Genomic DNA, 18,997 nt, shown 5'->3' on the forward strand with positions numbered 1-18,997 from the left:
TTGCTCAATAAATCTACACAGGCTTGGTATAGGGTTTAGAGTCAAAAACGGTTGCATTGGTGAAACACTATACTATTCTGACCAGGGGCGGACTGACAACTCATGGGGCCCCTCGGGCAATAGGAGATTATGGGGTTCCCCGGTCAATAGGAGATTATGGGGGCCCCCCGGGCAATAGAAGATAATGGGCCCCCCCCGGGCAATAGATTATAGGACCACACAGTATACACACATACAGTATACACACACAGTATACATAAACACACAGAATACACATACACACACTGAAAAAGGTACTGAGAGGCGGGGCAGCTATAATCTTGTGTTTTTTTTTTTTTTTTAAAACACAGATTTTTACATACTGTCCCTGGTTTTACTGAGGCCGGCAAACCTGATGGGGCCCCCTAGTGGCATGGGGCCCCTTGGGCAGTGCCCGAATGGTCAGTCCGCCCCTGCTTCTTCCTACATTTGTAGAAAAAACGATGACCACAGAGGATCTTCTATAAGAACTGTAAAAAATAATTTAAAAGGAGAGAAAGTGCCCCTTCCTCTAACAAAGTGTCCCTTACTCCATTTGCAGGAATCTGTCCCCCATCCTTTCTGAAGTTTTGGTGGTTCCAAAATCTGAATTCAAGAAAGCTGGTCACCAAGATTAACAGTATCCATGGCCTAGTAAATGCCCTTATTGCACAACAGACCTGTGGTGTTAAAACACAAGGGGGTCTATCCAAGTTCAATAGAACTGTGCAGAAGACACAAGTATAGTCAACCAAGCCTTGGATAGCAGTGTACGATAACAGCGGGGAAAAGGGTTTTATTCCTAAAGCCTCGTACACACGATCAGATTTTCCGATGGGAATTGTGTGATGACTGACTGTTGGCCTAAAATCCGACTGTTTGAACGCTTAATCAGACATTTGCTGTCATACTTTCCACGGACAAATGTTGGATGGCAGGCTTATAAATTTTCTGTGGACAGCGGGCTGTTGGCAGATTTCCTTGTCGTGTGTACACAAGCCCGTCCAAAGGTCCAAAGTTCAAACGCGCATCAATACTCACCAAACACAACGACATTAGCAGAAGGTGCCCAAAGGGTGGCAACTCAAGAGCTGAAATTTCACGTAGTACATTACTACGTTTGTGTTAGTTGACCGACAATTGTGTGCCGTTTGTATGCAAGACAAGTTCATAGCCAACGCCCTTCGGACACAAGTCTGACGCTTTGTCTGTGGAAAATCCAATTGTGTGTAAGAGGCTTTAAAAGGCATCCGGCCGGTCTAGCAAGCTCCATTGTGATCAACAGGAAATAACATAGGAAGAAAAGTAACCGCTCAGATAAAACCAGGAGAACCTTCTCACTGGATCCAAACCCTGGGTGCCGGCAATGCAATGATATGCAAAATTGAAGGGAAAAACCAGGACAGTCGCACTCCAAAAACGTTCCTTTTAATAAAACTGTAGCTATGATAGCTATGATTAAACACTGAAGTACAGTGCGAAACTGTGGCATGTTATTTTTGTGACCAGTTTTATTAAAAGGAATGTTTTTGGAGTGCGGCTGTCCTAGTTTTTCCCTTCAATTTTGCAGGAAATGGCATCTATTATGGGAGATCCAGTGCAATAACTAATATTTGAAACAAGAAAACCTATTATAAAATGCAGCTACTATTATTACTCAGAGACCAAGCCATTACAGTTCAGTGTCGCTCTATCACAAATGTAGTTTTGGGGTAACCACACCGCACCACACTGGACAAATCCTTAGCGTCATCTTCTTATCTAGAACTAAGATATACAGTATATGTATCAAAGTAGCCAAAAAACTTGCTAGGCAAATTTTTACAAGTCTTGTATACAACACCAGAATAGAACAAATCGTAAAAAATATATTTCTAAGAACAAGAAATCAATAAATATAGAGATGGAATGAACCCTTAGCGAGCTTTAACAGCAAGATAAAGTAAATCAAGCACTGCTGGCTCTATTTACTACGGTATCAGCAGGGAGAATTGCTTCAGTCTGTTACTCATTTCAATAAAAATGTTCATATCACTCAACCACCGAGCTCTAGGAGACAGAAAAGTAAACGGTGATTGGTTTCAGACAGACAGTTCTTCCCTCAGACACACTGAGACATAAGGGCCAGTGAGAACACAATGGGTCCCATTCACCAAAAGAAAACTAGGGATGCTGACCATGGCAACCAATCAGGCTGGATTTCTCAAATCAACTCTTCCTCAACAGTGGTTCTCAACCTTTCCAATACCGTGACCCCTTGGTAACGTTTCCCAAGTTGTGGGGACCCCTAACAGAAATTATTTTTTGTACCGTGGGTTGTCAGCACCTTTAATCCACGGACATTTAGCGCTCCCACAGTCCCTTCCACTCATACAGTATAAAAAAAACCTTATGGTACATTTTAGAATGTAACAATCTTTGTTCTCCTTTCTTTCCCTATTATTCTCTCTATCGTAATTTCCAGTTTTTTCCCTCCGTCCCTCTCTCTAGCCATTTTTCTTGTTCTTTCTCTCCCTTTTTCTTTGTTCTTCCCCCTCGTTTCCATGTATTCTCTATTTTTATTCTTTCTCGTACTCCTTGGTGGGGGGAATGGGGTGAGTGGCAGAGCTGGGGGGAGTTCTGATCAGCCAACTTAGGTGCTCTTGATCAAGGTCATCTGCTGATCCGAGAACTGTAGATGAGACTTTTAATGGCAACTCTAATCACAGGTAGTGTTATTTACTGCATTTCCACCTTGTAGTGTATCGCAGCAGTGACACCTATGCCGAAATCAGGAGATAGGGTCTGCTCCAGCCCCTCCCACTTCACAATCCTCACCAGTCGGCTGACCTCTATTCTCTGCCCCCCAGCTATGCCGTGAACTGAATGGGTGGCTGCAAAAAGGCTGGGAGAGAGGTGCGGGTTTCAGGAACAGCCCAGGATATGGTGACCCCTGGCAAATCTTCACTCGAACCCCGACCCCAGGTTGAGAACCACTGCTCTACAAATAAGAAAAAAAAAACTGCCAAACAAGCGATTCTGTTGGGACTGTAGCTCTTGTGAAAAAAAACAAGAACAGACTTCAGGATAGGTGAGTATAAAACAGGGTATTAGTTTCCACCAACCTATTCCGCTACTGGTTCAACGGATCTTCTTGTAAGGTTACTGCCCCCTGAAAAACCATTATAGCCGACGCATTTTAGGCACGTCAGATATCTGGTCTCTGGACCTAGGGATCCAACACTCTCAGAAGTGTCAGATGTTAAGATCCTGTTGGGGGGGATGCACTCCAGGATAGGAAAGTATAAACAGGTATATGTTTCCACTTTTTGGAGTCAGAGTCACTTTGCACCGCACTGGAAAACGCCAGCCAGAATCTGATTACCTGCAATGGTCAATACACTTCCACTTTTTCCTTTAATGCAGTGTTTCCCAAACTATAGCTAGTCACATCTCACCATCACTAGTCATTCTTAGCAGCTTGTGGAAAATATTATTTCTGTAATCTAAATATTCTGTAAAACAGAGGCCAGCAAGTGAGCCATAAAAAAAGAAGGAATCCCATGATAGGAGGAGGAGGAATGGATGCTCAAGTGTTTCCTTTGCGCCTTTAAGTAAGGTGTCCCCAGCATCCCTGTAATCTTGCCTTCTCCTTTCTAGAGGTGATGGCTGAAAGAAGGTACATGGACATCTTCATTGATAAAACTACTATGTACAGTGGGGATCGAAAGTTTGGGCACCCCAGGTAAAAATTTGTATTAATGTGCATAACGAAGCCAAGGAAAGATGGAAAAATCTCCAAAGAGCATCAAATTACAGATTAGACATTCTTATAATATGTCAAAAAAAGTTAGATTTTATTTCCATCATTTACACTTTCAAAATTACAGAAAACAAAAAAATGGGGTCTACAAAAGTTTGGGCACCCTGCAGAGTTAATATCTTGTACTGCCCCCCATGGCAAGTATCGCAGCTTGTAAACGCTTTTTGTAGCCAGCCAAGAGTCTTTCAATTATTGTTTGAGGTATCTTTGCCCATTCTTCCTTACAAAAGTCTTCCAGTTCTTTGAGATTTCTGGGCTGTCTGTCACGCACTGCTCGTTTAAGGTCTATCTATAGATTTTCAATTATGTTGAGGCCAGGAGATTGTGAAGGCCATGGCAAAACCTTCAGTTTACGCCTCTTGATGTAATCCCCCGTGGATTTTCAGGTGTGTTTAGGATCATTATCCATTTGTAGAAGCCATCCTCTCTTTAACTTCAGCTTTTTCACAGATGGCATCAAGTTACCATCCAAAATTTGCTGAAATTTTATTGAATCCATTTTTCCTTCTACTCATGAAATGTTCCCTGTGCCACTGGCTGCAATACAACCCCAAAGCATGATTGATCCACCCCCATGCTTAACAGTTGGATAGAGGTTCTTTTCATTAAATTCTGTGCCCTTTCTTCTCCAAATGTACCTTTGCTCATTCCGGCCAAAAAGTTCTATTTTAACCTCATCGGTCCACAGAACTTGTTTCCAAAATGCATCAGGCTTGTCTATATGTTCATTTGCAAAGTTCAAACGCTGATTTTTGTGGTGAGGACGTAGAAGAGGTTTTCTTCTGATGACTCTTCCATGGAGACCATATTTGTACAAGTATTTCTTTATAGTGGAATAGTGTACCACAACTCCAGTGTCTGCCAGATCTTTCTGGAGGGATCGTGCAGTCAAACGTGGGTTTTGAGTTGCTTTTCTCACAATCCTGCGAGCTGTTCTGTCTGATATTTTTCTTGGTCTTCCAGATCTTGCTTTAACTTCCACTGTTCCTGATGACTGCCATTTCTTAATTACATTCCGAACAGAGGATATTGACATCTGAAAACCCTTTGCTATCTTCTTATAGCCTTCTCCAGCTTTGTGAGCGTCAACTATTTTCAGTTTTCTAGACAACTGCTTAGAAGAACCCATGGTGCTGATTGTTGGGGCAAGGTCAGATGAGTCTGGGCATTTAAAACCTTTAAGATTGAAATCACCTGGTCTTCCCAGACGATGATTGAGAACAATCCATGACACTGGCAGGTCTCAGCTTTGCAAAGGGGGCAGTGCATGCTATAAATTCTGCAGGGTGTCCAAACTATTGCAGACGCCATTATTTTGTTTTCTGTAATTTTGAAAGTGTAAATGATGAAAATTAACTTTTTTTTTACATATTATAAGAATGTCTAATCTGTAATTTGATGCCTTTTGGAGATTTTTCCATCTTTCCTTGGCTTCGTTATGCACATTAATACAAATTTCTACCTGGGGTGCCCAAACTTTCGATCCCCACTGTATTGAAAATAGTAAACCCATCATTATCTGATGGTAAATTTTACAAAAATGGTTAAACACAGACACCAGCAGAAGCCTGCATGTACCCCCTTATGTTTTCCCGAGTGCTCTGGTGGCCTATGGTGCTGAATAAGATTCTGAAGTCAGAGCTCCAGCATCCCAGCCTCTGTACTTCTCGACTAGTTACTAAAGCAGGCCATACACAGAGCGAATTTCTTTCCTGCAACCACAAGTTGTGGCCATTGTATTCTCCCAGCGGGGGAGAAGCCGTCCCTGCCGGAAGAAGACACTGCCACCTTTCTCCAGGGGTACCAAGTGTACAAAAAAAAAAAAACACCCGCCAGTGTATGTCAGGTTTATAAAACATCATAAGGGAATGTTGGCTGTTTGAAACAAAGCTATCAGAGAGGAAATAGGACGTCTGAGATTTCCAGTGTATCTCTAAGGTCTGCATTCACACCCGAGTGTTTTGTAGCGCAAAGATGCTCAACAAGAAAAATCCCATTAATTTCAATGGTCCCTGTTCACATCTGGGTGTGGACAGGGGCCATTGAAATGAATGGGATTTTGCTGGTTGAGCATCTCTGAGCTTCAAGCTACAAAATGCTTAGGTGTGAGTGCAACCTAAAGGGGACAGAATGAGAAAGCGAAAAACTTGTTTTTGCAAACTTGCTTGCTTTACAGGGATATATTAAATAAGCATATAAGTGTGTGCTATTTAGAGAGACACGGTCACCATCAAAAAAAAAAAAAAGGTTTACACAAATTGTTTTTTTTAATACTTACCCGACCTGCTGCCTTTCGCAATTTAGCCCTGTATTCAAGAGATGCCGTTGACGGACCAATCTTCACACGGAACGCTTTTGGAAGGGTGGTCCACCTCTGAGCTCTGTGGGACACCACAGTACTTATAGCTGGGGACCAGGCATACGACACATTTGGAAGTATGCCAGATGCCGATGATAAGTTGTTATACAAATAAATATAAAACTCAAGTGCAAACAAAGCAAAAAAAATAAAAATAAAACAAACATACACCCAACCATGCAATATTTTACAGAGTAGACAACAAATTGGACAAACTATGCCGTGCTGGTTCATCCTCAAAGAGTAAATGAGAAAAAGAAAGACAAAAAGAAAATATCACAAAAAAAGTTCAGTAAAGCACAAAACAGATCCACTTCAGCCAGTGATCCCTTGGTGTGTTAGAAAATGAAAGGATAAACTCCAAATTCCAGGTATTGTGAGTTAACACCACGCTGTGGCTGCATGCAAGGCTTACCGGAAGCAATTGACCACCCGTTACAGATGAAGATAGTGTGGTCACAGATCTCCTAAAAGGAAGTAAATGATCCCCAGCAGATGCAACGCACCTTCACTAAGAAACGCCACACATCAATATGCTAGGAACAAGTAAAATCTCTCATAGTGTAATCTATTTAAAAAAAAAAAAAAAATTACTTTATTGTAAAATTGTTACACTCACAATTCATAAAAGAAAGCGCTTTCTCAAATAAAATTTCCCCAGATTTTATTTGAGAAAACGCTTTCTTGTTCAGCAATGACGAAACACGCTGGGTGGAGCCAAATGTGACGTCACCACTTTCTGACCGAAAGTGATCGGGAAGCCATTTAATGTATCTGTTTGGATTTTATTTGAGAAAGCGCTTTCTTGTTCTACGAAATGTGAGTCTAACAATTTTAAACAAAAAGTGAACATTTTTTAACCGCTTCAGCCCCGGACCATGTCGCTGGGCAAAGACCTGGCCACTTTTTGCGCGGTCGTGCAATGTGACTCCCAAACGAAATTGACGTCCTTTTTTTATCACAAATAGAGCTTTATTTGGTGGCATTTGATCACCTCTGCGGTTTTTATTTTTCGCGCTATAAACAAAAAAAAGAGAGCGACAATTTAAAAAAAAATGCTATATTTTTTATTTTGCTATAATAAATATCCCCAAAAATTATATTAAAAAACATTATTTTCCCTCAGTTTAGGCCGATACGTATTCTTCTACATATTTTTGGTAAACAAAAAAAAAGAAAAAAATTGCAATAAGTGTTTATTGATTGGTTTGCGCAAAAGTTATAGCGTCTACAAAATAGGGGATAGTTGTATGGCATTTTTATTAATATTTGTTTTTACTAGTAATGGCGGTGATCAGCGATTTTTATTGTGACTGCGACATTATGGCGGACACATCGGACACTTTGTCAGCGATCACTGTAAAAACGACACTGGCGGTGAAGGGATTAAAGCGGGGGTTCACCCTAAAAAAAATTCTAACATTACATTAAGCTCCATTCCGACATTGACTGTACGCTGATCCTTTTTTATTTTTTTTGGCGTACATACCGTTATATCTTTATTTCCCCCCCCCCGGCTTCCGTGTAGTGAATCCCGCGGGAGTGGGCGTTCCTATGCACAGGCTAATTGATTGACATATGACATAAGCTTCCCCCCGGCACATGCGGCCGCGTCACGAGTTGCCGAAAGAAGCCGGACTGCGAGTCGGCTCTATACGGCGCCTGCGCACCGACGTTCGGCTTCTTTCGGCAACTCGTGACGCGGCCGTATGCGCCGGGGGGAAGCTTATGTCATACGTCAATCACTTAGCCTGTGCATAGGAACGCCCACTCCCGCGGGATTCACTACCCGAAGTCGGGGGGGAGGGGAATAAAGATATAACGGTATGTACGGCAAAAAAAAAAAAGTCGGAATGGAGCTTAATGTAATGTTAGAATTTTTTTTTTTAGGGTGAACCCCCGCTTTAACCACTGGTCGGCGAGCGCGCCCGCAGGGTGGCAAATTTAAAGGGACGTACAGGTACGTCCATTTGCCTGCCCGTGCCATGTCGTCGACGTACATCTGCGTGCGGCGGTCGGCAAGTGGTTAAAGAGATTACACTGAGAGATCTTTTGCTTGTTCATTTACTTTGTTTTAGGAGATCTGTGACTACACTATCTTCAGGCTGTTTTTGACCCATCTGTAACGGGAGGTCAAATGCTTCTGGTAAGCCTTGCATGCAGCAACAGAGGGGTGTTAACTCACAATACACAGAACTTGGAGTTTATTCTTTCATTTTCTAACACACCAAGGGATCACCGGCTGAAGTGGATCTGTTTTGTGCTTTAGACTTTTTTTGTGATATTTTCTTTTTGTCTCTCTTTCTCATTTACTCTTTTTGGATTTTTACTTACATTGTGCACTTTAGGTGACACATCCTCACTTAAGATCGGATATACCAGCGCGGCATAGTTTGCCCAGATGCTGAAGATAATTTTAGGTGGTGGTGACTCTTGATTACAGCAGAGAACTGCAGCACAGGCAGAATAAGATATAAGTACAAAAATTACTTATTTTTCATGCTTTCTTTTGTATCATTTTGCGACAGAGTCGCTTTAAATATCATATGTACAGCACCGACCTACGCGGCTTGCAAACTGTTAAGTAGTATTGGTCATTTGTGATGCAGGGACTGGTCCATAGCACTTTTTTCTTGCCTCCCTGAGCAGCCTTTAGAAGTGCCTTCCCTTCTCTGCACTGTATACTGCCTCCTTCAATATGGCCGTGGAGCCCTTAGGAGTAGATACATCCAGTATTCTACTTCCATGAGCATGCTCCCTGGTCCACCTGTCCTACAGGTGATAATACAGCAAGCACACCCTTCCACATAGCCATACTGAGGGCAAATACCACAACTGATATCCATCTCACACTTTGGGAAACACTGCTGTAGTGTTAATAAATAAGCCCCAGTATGCTTGTTCTGTATTCATGCTTGGGCAGTGAAAACTCCCTCCCAGCTATTAATTTCACAATGCATAGTCCTGGCAGGAGGAATCGCTTTTTTTGCGCCGCGGTGAAGTGGTGGACTTTGTAGGCGACGGTGACGCAGTACCAGAAGATTCACTTCCACCATCCCCAGGCGAGGAGCTTAAATGAGGTACTTGTGATACTTTACGTCTGCCAAGAAAGGCTCCTTCAAAGCCACTTCTCCTCTTTGTCTCTGGCTTGGCCTCGTTTTCCTCCTCTATGATCCTCTTCCCGACATCAGCATTATCAGACAAGCAGCAGGAATCAGGAACAGCCTCGGCACCCTGACTTCCTTTCAAAGCAATTATGGGCGTTTCGTCAGTAGAGCAGCTTTCGTTGTCATTTGGTTTTGGGTCGTTCTTCACCACCATACTCCCAATTTCCAGGCTAAATTTTTCGGAATTGTTTTTGTTGAAACTGAATGACTGAAAATCTCGATAACTGTGGAAGCTCTCTGTGCGTCGGGCCCGTGCTAAGAGGGGACTCTCACGGTAAGGCCTCACCGAGCCATACGTGGCAGCTTCGTGTATCGTTTCATGGTGGAGTTGTAAACTGTAAGGAAGGACAGAAGATTTAAAAGAGCTACACCAGCCAAATACACAGGACAGATTAACTGTATCAATTATCCACACCAACATTACTGTACTGTGCGATTACAAAACATTTAGTCGGGTGACATCACTTGAGGACCTGCAGACTCCACCTTAGGGCTCTTTCACACGGAGCGGATCCGTATTGATGCGCCCCGTGTGTGTCCGTCTGCTCAGCGGGGATCATCCGTAAATTCCCGCTGAGCGGTTGGCGGACAGGGCGGTCCCCGCACACTGTGCAGAGACCGTCCTGTCTTTCCTCCGCTCTCTCCTATGGGGAATCGGATGAATACGGACCGTGTGTCCGTATTCATCCGATCCGTTCCGCCAGACGGAAGAAAAATAGGGTTTTCTTCAGTCTGAAAAAGCGGATCTTTGCGGAGGCGGATCTTTACGGACGTTAGCGGATGCATCATCCGCTAACGTCTGCAATCCCATAGGGAAGCATTACAAGTCCGTAAACGGACTTGTAAAAAACGGACCGTTCGTCCGCACGTGTGAAAGGGCCCTAAGGCTGCTTTCTACCTTCAGCTCATGTATTTTTACACTGCAGTACTTAAAAAAAAAACAAAAAAAAAACAAATGCATTGCATGCAGACTTATAAAGCCATAACTAGCTAGTTGTTAAGTACACTGTCAGGATCGGGTGATTGTTAAAGCGGAGCACCACCTGCAAAAAATAAAATAAAAATGTAAAAGTCAGCGACTACAAATACTGCAGCTGCTGACTTTTAAAATAAGGACACTTACCTGTTCAGGACCCCCGCAATGTCCTCACCCAAGTCGAGCCGTCCCTCGGCTCCGGGTGCAGGAACCGCATCTTCAGCGAGGGAATCAGGAAGTGAAGCCTTTCCTATTGCGCATGTGCAAGTTATGCTGTGCATTCTGAATGGTCCCTGCTGTCTTCTGGGACCTGTGCGTCTCCCAGAAGACAGCGGGGGGGGGGGGGTGGAAATGGCATAGTTCGCCAAGGATTCTGCGACGCTCTTTCACAAAAAGTAGGGGAAGGCCAGATCCGAGAGGAGGTGGGGGAAGGCCAGATCCAAGAGGAGGAGGCGGGGAAGGCCAGATCCGAGAGGAGTGAAGGAGGCGGGAGAAGGCCAGATCCGAGAGGAGGCAGGGAAGGTCAGATCCGAGAGGAGGGGAGGAGGCGGGGAAGGCCAGATCCGAAAGGAGGGGCGGAGGCGGGGGAAGGCCAGATCTGAGAGAAGTGGGGGAGGTGGGGGAAGGCCAGATCAGAGAGGAGGAGAGGAGGCGGGGAAGGCCAGATCCGAAAGGAGGGGCGGAGGCGGGGGAAGGCCAGATCTGAGAGAAGTGGGGGAGGCGGGGGAAGGCCAGATCAGAGAGGAGGAGAGGGGGCGGGGGAAGGCCAGATCCGAGAGGAGGGGAGGAGGCGGGGAAAGGCCGGATCTGAGAGGAGAGGAGAGGAGGCGGCGGGGGAAGGCCAGATCCGAGAGGAGGCGGGGGAAGGCCAGATCCGAGATAAGTGGGGGAGGCGGGGGAAGGCCAGATCCAAGAGGAGGGGAGGAGGCGGGGGAAGGCCAGATCCGAGAGGAGGGGAGGAAGTGGGGCACCCTAGTTGAAAAAGACTGCCACAGAGCATCTAGCAACCTTGCAATAAAGTAAATCCTGACAAAATACTTACATGTGCACACAAATATAAGGGAACGGAGTGTAACAGAATTGTTTTAGTTTACCTGGAACTGGAATCACGCAGGCGACTTTGGTGAACCACAGAAGTGGCTGGGCTGATGTTTGGCGTAGCACATCGTGAAGCACTAAGGTCACACTGATCCAATAACTTTAACAGCTCTTCTTCTGTCGGGCCACCAGCATCTGTAAACACCAAAGCAGATATAATCTAATCAGTGGTGCTCCTGGATCAAATGCAGGGGCTTCCTTTAATGCTTCACATTCATATATTCAACTGCACAGCTCCCATCTTTACCACAGCTGATGAGATCAGAGAGCAGCACATGACTGTACTGCCATCTGTGCATACTGAGAGCACTTGAGGTGTTCTGGAATGTTCTCAGCATACACAATTGGCAAGTACAGTAAAACCTTGGATTGTGAGCATAATTCGTTCTGGAAACATGCTTGTAATCCAAAGCACTTGTATATCAAAGCAAATTTTCCCATAAGAAATAATGGAAACTCAAATGATTCGTTCCACAACCATTTATTTATAAATCCTTCAGTTTATAGTCCATATAAAAAGATTATAACAATGTGATAGGATGTGTAACCATAAAATGTCCATCCACAAATGGAAGCCTCCACAAGGAGATAGAAGCAAAATCTAGCAGGATCTACAGAGTATAAAAGAGAAGAGAGGCACCTCTAAGTGTAGCAATATGGTTACATTTAATGAAGATACGACATTTAGAAACTCACATGGTTGATCTAAGTATGCAGGCATCCGGGGTAAAGTGATCCACATAGACCGTCCTCCACACCGCCGGCTCTCGCCGCTGTCAGTCTGCAATCGTGACCGGGAAGACTACCCTGCAGTAGAGCGTTCTGAAAGTGAGGCTTGAACCACTTGTGAAAGGAACGACATCAATGGCGGTTCCGGAGGATGGTCTTTGTGGACATCTTTACCCTGGATGCCTTCACACTTAGATGTGCCTGTTTTAATCATCAATCAGGTGAGTTTCTAAATGTTTTACCTTCATTAAATGTAACCATATTGTTACACTTAGTTGTGACAATGACGCTAATCTTATAACAAGACATCGCCTGTATATCAAGTCAAAATGTATTAAAAAAAAATTATTGTCTTGCAAAACACTCTCAAACCAACTTACTCTCAAACCAAGGTTTTACTGTAGTGGCAAAAAGTAACAATATAGTACAGCTGCCATTCCAAAATGACCAAAAAGCTGAAAAGAGATGCTCATCAAATCAGGAATGCAACAACTGCTAACCCCCCCCCCCCCCCCCCACCTTCTCCGATAGTCACTTACCTTTGTCCTCTATCTTTAAAACCATGTCCATGGCGGTGGTCAGGTCCCACATTTGAATGCTGCCATTGGAATGTCCAGTGAAGAGGTAGCGCCGAGGCCTGGAGCCCATACGACTAGATCCTTCACATTCCCGTACAGTAAAGCATGTGATGGTAGTGCAGTCTACGGCCTGGATTTCACAGATTCTGCACACAAAAAAATGCTTACAATTTTGATCAAAGTAATACTCCAGACAAAACTAGTGAGCAAGTGAGGAAGGCCTCCCCAACCTCCTACAGGGCCTCCAGCCCCCCAAACTCCAACAGTGTCCACCATGGCTTCTTAACCTCGCACAGTGCTCCCCAGACCCTGCAACACATTAAAGTCTCCCGCATTACCCCTGCAAATTCCTCAGCCCCTCCAGAAACCCTCACAGTTTACACCAAGCCCTCTCCAAAAACCTCACTCCCTTCAAGGCCATCAATCCTGCTACAGAGTCCCCCAACCCCCATCTTCCCCACAGTGACACCCAGCCCCATTCAGAACTTTACAGCATTTAAAGACTTCAAGATATTTTTAATTCACATACTTGTATTGTGAACAATTTTAAAAAAAAAATTCTTAACCTCCCTGGCGGTATGATTCTGTCTGGAATTATGTACCAAAAGCGGTACAATTATTTTGCAAGGAAATTTGGCGTTTTATACTGTAGGCCTGCAATTCGTAGGAATAACTCACTTAAATCTGACCAAACAAGAGTCTAGTAGGCATCCCGGGTATGATTTTTTTTTTAAAACAAAATTATAATATAATAAATAATTATAACAATCAATAATATAATTATAATAAAAATTATTCAATAATGTAATCAACTCAAAATCACTGAAATTTGCTCAGTTGCAGAATTGTCGCTGTCATTACTTTTATTTTTTTATGACGAATTTCCCCACAAATCGCTATCGCACAATTCTGCAAGTGATTATAATTTATTATTGCTGTTTTCTAGCGGCTCTAAAACCATTTTTGACATAAAGGGACACTTTTGGTTGCTATGGACAATCTACAGTTTCCAGGCAGAAAGAACAGTTTTTATTATATAAAAGTACACGTAGGGCACTGAGCAGACCACTAGGGACAAGGGGGTGTGTATTTTTTACATACAGTACTGTAATCTATAAGATTACAGTATACTGTATGTAATGTGTTTGTTTACGTTTTTGAATTTGGCGCCGTTCTCCGCTCCCGTGCGTCGTAACGTAGCAGGGAACGGAGATCGGCGGCACACATGGACACTGTGAATCGAGCGAGGACCCGCTCGCTCACACAGCGGGGATGCATCGCAGGATGCAGGGACAAGCTAAGTAAACACTCCCTGTGGATGCTGCGAGAAGGTAAGCCGCGCCGCTGCACGCTCTGCACATCTACCCCGAGCGTGACTCGGGGATACCGATCCTAGCATTGAAAAACCACCCCGAGTAACGCTCGGGGATACCGCTAAGGAGGTTAAATACTGTTTGGGCATTGAACATTTTGGAAGAATTTACCCTGGTCTCAATAAGGTTGAATTACAGTGAACCTGTCCTGTATTCTTAACAACTTCAGCTCCGCAAGGTTTACCCCCCCCCCCCTTCCATGACCAGGTAATTTTTTTGCTATACGGCACTGCGTTACTTTAACTGACAATTGTGCAGTCATGCGACACCGCACCAAAAATAGAGATTTCTTTTAGTGGCATTTGAAAACCTCCCAGGTTTTTACTTTTTGCTCTATAAAAAAAAAAACACAAAACTATTCTGAAAAACATGTACGTTTTACTTTTTGCAAAAAAATAAAAAAAATAAAAGGGGGTTTTTGCTACTCCGGTGTGCAGCCACCAATTTCTTTCTCTATATCATTTCCACGGTAGATGAGCTGAGGCTTGCACCCGTGGGAGGAGTCCTTTCCCCAGCTCACCTGGAGCGGCATTTGTCTTTCCGATTACCGAATAATCAGCTGGTGTTGGCGGACATGGAGTCAGCGGGACCCACTGCTTGGCTCTGGCGGCGTGCACTCACGCCCGATACCCAGAAGTGCAGGATCACACTATACTGACTGACCTACTCTCCTGTCTCTGCAAACCACTGCCCTATTGAAGTGGGGCTTCTGGGCATCGAGGAGCATGTGACCTCCCCCATGTAACAGCCATGTGGGGGGTTAAGGGACATCACCCAACTGAGTAAGCTCCGACACCAACCAACAACAAAGCTTACACGGGGGTGCATCATGAGTAGTTACCTTTTTCCAGTTGAAGAAAGCCTCACAAACAACTTGTTAGTGATGGGAACCACCTTCTGGATAAACACCTGTTGATCGTCTCTTTCTCCAAAAGGTCCTTAAAGGACATAAATTAACAAAAAATTCAACACGTGAGTGACTCTCCTCTAGAGGAACTTGCAACTGACACCGTCACTGTGAATGTAAGAAAGTAGAAGGTGGTACCTATGTCATTGCCTGAAGAGTAGCTCCCGTGGCTCTCCGTTTCTTCCAGGGACAGGATTTTAAAGGAGGCGAGTGGGGTTGATCCTGGCTGAGTGGAGATCATCCCTCTAAAGCGAGTTACAGTCCAGGTGCGGACATGATTATTATCAGCACAAACTAGAAGGGAACAAGACAACAGATTAAACCTTACTTGCATTAGCAGCAATACGAGGATTGATGGTTACAAACATGTATGCCACACTTTGCCACGTCTAAAGACATACTCATCCAAAAAAAGCTTTATTTTTTAACTCAACTTGGCGTTTGAAGGGATAGAACATCCGCCAGGTTTTTACTGCTGCTCCTAATGGGGAGTTTTCTCAAGTGAAGGGATTATCTTGTCAATAGGGACACAGACAGCCACTTGAATGGACAAGAAGTCATGACAGTACTCCCAGCTATGCACATGGGAGTCAATTCATCACAGCATCGAGGGGGTGCCGTAATTGTGGTCTGAGCTGCGCACATTACCGCTGACAGGCCTGAAGAGAAATTGATGACCAAAGAGACAGGGTCTCTTCTGTTACAAAAACCCTTCTGATCAGCGTTTTTTCAAACTTTTACTTTAATACCACTTTAAATTACTCTCAGTTGCACGACTCCTTAAAGTGGAGGTTCACCCTAAAACAATTATACACCATTACATCCAGCATGATTCCGAATTTTTTTTTTTTTTTGCCGTACATACCGTTTTATTGTTATCTCCCCCCCCCCCCCCCCGGCTTCCTGGTTCTGGCTCCCGCGGGAGTGGGCGTTCCTATTCAGAGGTTAGATGATTGACGTCTGGTGAAAAACTTCCCCTGGCGCATAAGGCGTGTCACCAGTTTTCCGTAACTAGCCGACCTGCGAGTCGGCTCTATATGGCGCCTGCGCCCGCTGTGTAGAGCTGACTGCGCAAGCGCCATATAGAGCCGACTCACAGGTGTACAGTTAATATTTCCCCAACAATATTTAATCACTTGACCCCCAAGGCGTTTTCTGGCACTTATTGTTTACATATAACAATCAGTATTTGTTTTATAGAAAATTACTTAGAAACCCCAAAACATTAATATATATATAATTTTTTTTTTTAAGCAGAGGCGCTAGAGAATTAAAATTGGTGGATTTTTTTTATGTCACACAGTATTTGTCCAGCGTTTTTTTTTCAACTGCAAGTTTTTGGGAAAAAACACACCTTTTCTAATTTTTATGCACAATAAAAAAAACAAAATACAACGCTGTACCCAAACAAAATGGTTATCAATTTAGTTATTAGAGCTTTCTTTTGGTGGTATTTAAGTGGTTGTAAACCCTCCAAACCAACTTCTGTGCCAGATTTCTGAATGGGATCATGCGCTTCTGGGGCTTCGATCTCAGGTAAGTCATTCATAATGAGCTAGTTTGCTATGCATACTAGCTCATTATGCCTTTCTCTAGCAGGTTTTTTTTTATTTTAGGGGAAAAAAATAAATAAAAAAAATCGGGTTTACTTCCTCCTTATTGCCACTGGGTTTTTAAAACGAAAAAAAAAGACCAACATTTTTTAAAAATGAGGGGAACGTCACTGGTCAGAAAGTGGTTAGATATCAATCTCAAGTTCCATCCAGTTCAACTATTATATACAAAAATTAGGGGTGCACCAAATGGGTTTTTTGGTCCCGAAACCAATAATGAAAAATACACTAGGCCGAAAACTGAAACTGACCGATACTGAAACTTGAAGATGGTCAGAGACTGGGGACATGGTACAGGAGATGGTCAGAGACTGGGGACATGGTACAGGAGATGGTCAGAGACTGGGGACATGGTACAGGAGATGGTCAGACTGGGGACATGGTACAGGAGATGGTCAGAGACTGGGGACATGGTACAGGAGATGGTCAGAGACTGGGGACATGGTACAGGAGATGGTCAGAGACTGGGGACATGGTACAGGAGATGGTCAGAGACTGGGGACATGGTACAGGAGATGGTCAGAGACTGGGGACATGGTACAGGAGATGGTCAGAGACTGGGGACATGGTACAGGAGATGGTCAGAGACTGGGGACATGGTACAGGAGATGGTCAGAGACTGGGGACATGGTACAGGAGATGGTCAGACTGGGGACATGGTACAGGAGATGGTCAGACTGGGGACATGGTACAGGAGATGGTCAGACTGGGGACATGGTACAGGAGATGGTCAGACTGGGGACATGGTACAGGAGATGGTCAGACTGGGGACATGGTACAGGAGATGGTCAGACTGGGGACATGGTACAGGAGATGGTTAGACTGGGGACATGGTACAGGAGATGGTCAGACTGGGGACATGGTACAGGAGATGGTCAGACTGGGGACATGGTACAGGAGATGGTCAGACTGGGGACATGGTACAGGAGATGGTCAGACTGGGGACATGGTACAGGAGATGGTCAGAGACTGCGGACATGATACAAGAGATCAATGCAGCCTCACCAGTGCCTGTCAGCCTGTGTCTACAGTGCAGCCTGCCTGTGTCCCCAGTGCAGCCTGCCTGTGTCCCCAGTGCAGCCTGCCTGTGCCCCCAGTGCAGCCTGCCTGTGCAGGGGAAGAGAGGGAAGAGAGAGGAGAGCCGCCGCCTGGTTGATTAGAGTGCCGGGAACATAACAGCTTTCATTTCAATAGCTGTGGGTTCCCTGCTGTCGCATACAGCCCCTCCACCTTGTCCGGGGAACTTTGATAGACAGATCACCCGTCCCAGGATTGGACGAGTGATCGGTCTATCAAAGTGCCTGGACAAAGAGGAGGGTCTGTATGTGACGGCGCGTGGTGGGGAACACACAGCTATTGAAATGAAAATCGCTATGTTCCTGGTGCTCTAATCAACCAGGCCCCATGTTTCGGCAGCCGAAATTTCGGTGCATCCCTAACAAAAATATATCCCTCTTCCCTGCAGCTGAATGATGCAGGTGGTATAGATATAGATCGATAGGGATATATAGATATATATATATATATATATAATATATATATATATATATTTTTTAAGTTCCTTCAGTCTGGTCACGTGATCTGGCTCCCATATATCATTCAGCAGCAGCAGGGAAGAGGGAGTGCTGTAACATTTGGGACATGGGAGTTTATGGATGAAGGCACCACTCCTGGAATTTCTAGCCGTCGATGAGCGCTCACTAGCACAGGGGATCACGTGTCAGGACCAGAGCGTCCTGACCCAATGCTGCCACAGGAAGAAGAGCACCTAGGGCAGTGGTTCTCAACATGGGGGTCGGGACCCCCTTGGGGGTCAAATGATGATTTGCCAGGGGGTCACCAAATCCTGGGCTGTTCCTGGAGCCCGCAGCCGCCCATTCAGTTCATGGCATGGCTGGGGGCCGAGACTAGAAGTCAGCTGATGTGAGGAATGTGAAGTGGGAGGGGCTGGCGGAGACCCTATCTCCTGATTTCAGCATAGGTGTCACTGCTTCGAGACACCACAATGTCTGAGACACCGTGAATGCGGAGTAACACTACCTGTGATTATAGTTGCCATTAAAAGTCCCCACTATAGTTCTCAGATCAGCAGATGACCTTGATTAAGAGCACCTAAGTTGACTGATCAGAACTCCCACCAGCACTGCCACTAATCCTATTAACCCCACCATGAAATAATAGAAGGAATACAAATAGAGACTACATGGAAGGGAGAGAAAAAAAGAGGGGAAGGAACAAAGATAAAGGGAGCGAAAGACGGCTAGAGAGAGGGATGGGGAAAAAAAGGAGAACAAAGAAAGAGAGGTACATCCTCAAATGTATCATAAGGGGTTTTAATACTGTATGAGTGGGAGCGCTAAATGTCTGTGGGTTAGGG

General features: G+C 44.5%; 1 protein-coding gene across 1 annotated transcript in view; it reads right to left on the reverse strand.

Moving 5' to 3' along the window:
• Positions 1-8,065: 8,065 nt before the first annotated feature.
• The window catches only part of KCTD3 (potassium channel tetramerization domain containing 3), a 91,109-nt gene continuing 80,177 nt past the window's right edge, over positions 8,066-18,997 (reverse strand). The window contains exons 14-18 of the mRNA XM_040351448.1: positions 15,146-15,301; positions 14,942-15,038; positions 12,689-12,873; positions 11,417-11,555; positions 8,066-9,681 (exon numbers count right to left, since the gene is read on the reverse strand). Coding sequence (XP_040207382.1) covers positions 9,129-9,681; positions 11,417-11,555; positions 12,689-12,873; positions 14,942-15,038; positions 15,146-15,301 — 1,130 coding nt within the window. The 3' untranslated portion in view covers positions 8,066-9,128. The remainder of the gene's footprint in view (positions 9,682-11,416; positions 11,556-12,688; positions 12,874-14,941; positions 15,039-15,145; positions 15,302-18,997) is intronic.

This window comes from Rana temporaria, chromosome 4 (genome assembly GCF_905171775.1).
Source record: "Rana temporaria chromosome 4, aRanTem1.1, whole genome shotgun sequence".
NCBI classification, from domain to species: domain Eukaryota; kingdom Metazoa; phylum Chordata; class Amphibia; order Anura; family Ranidae; genus Rana; species Rana temporaria.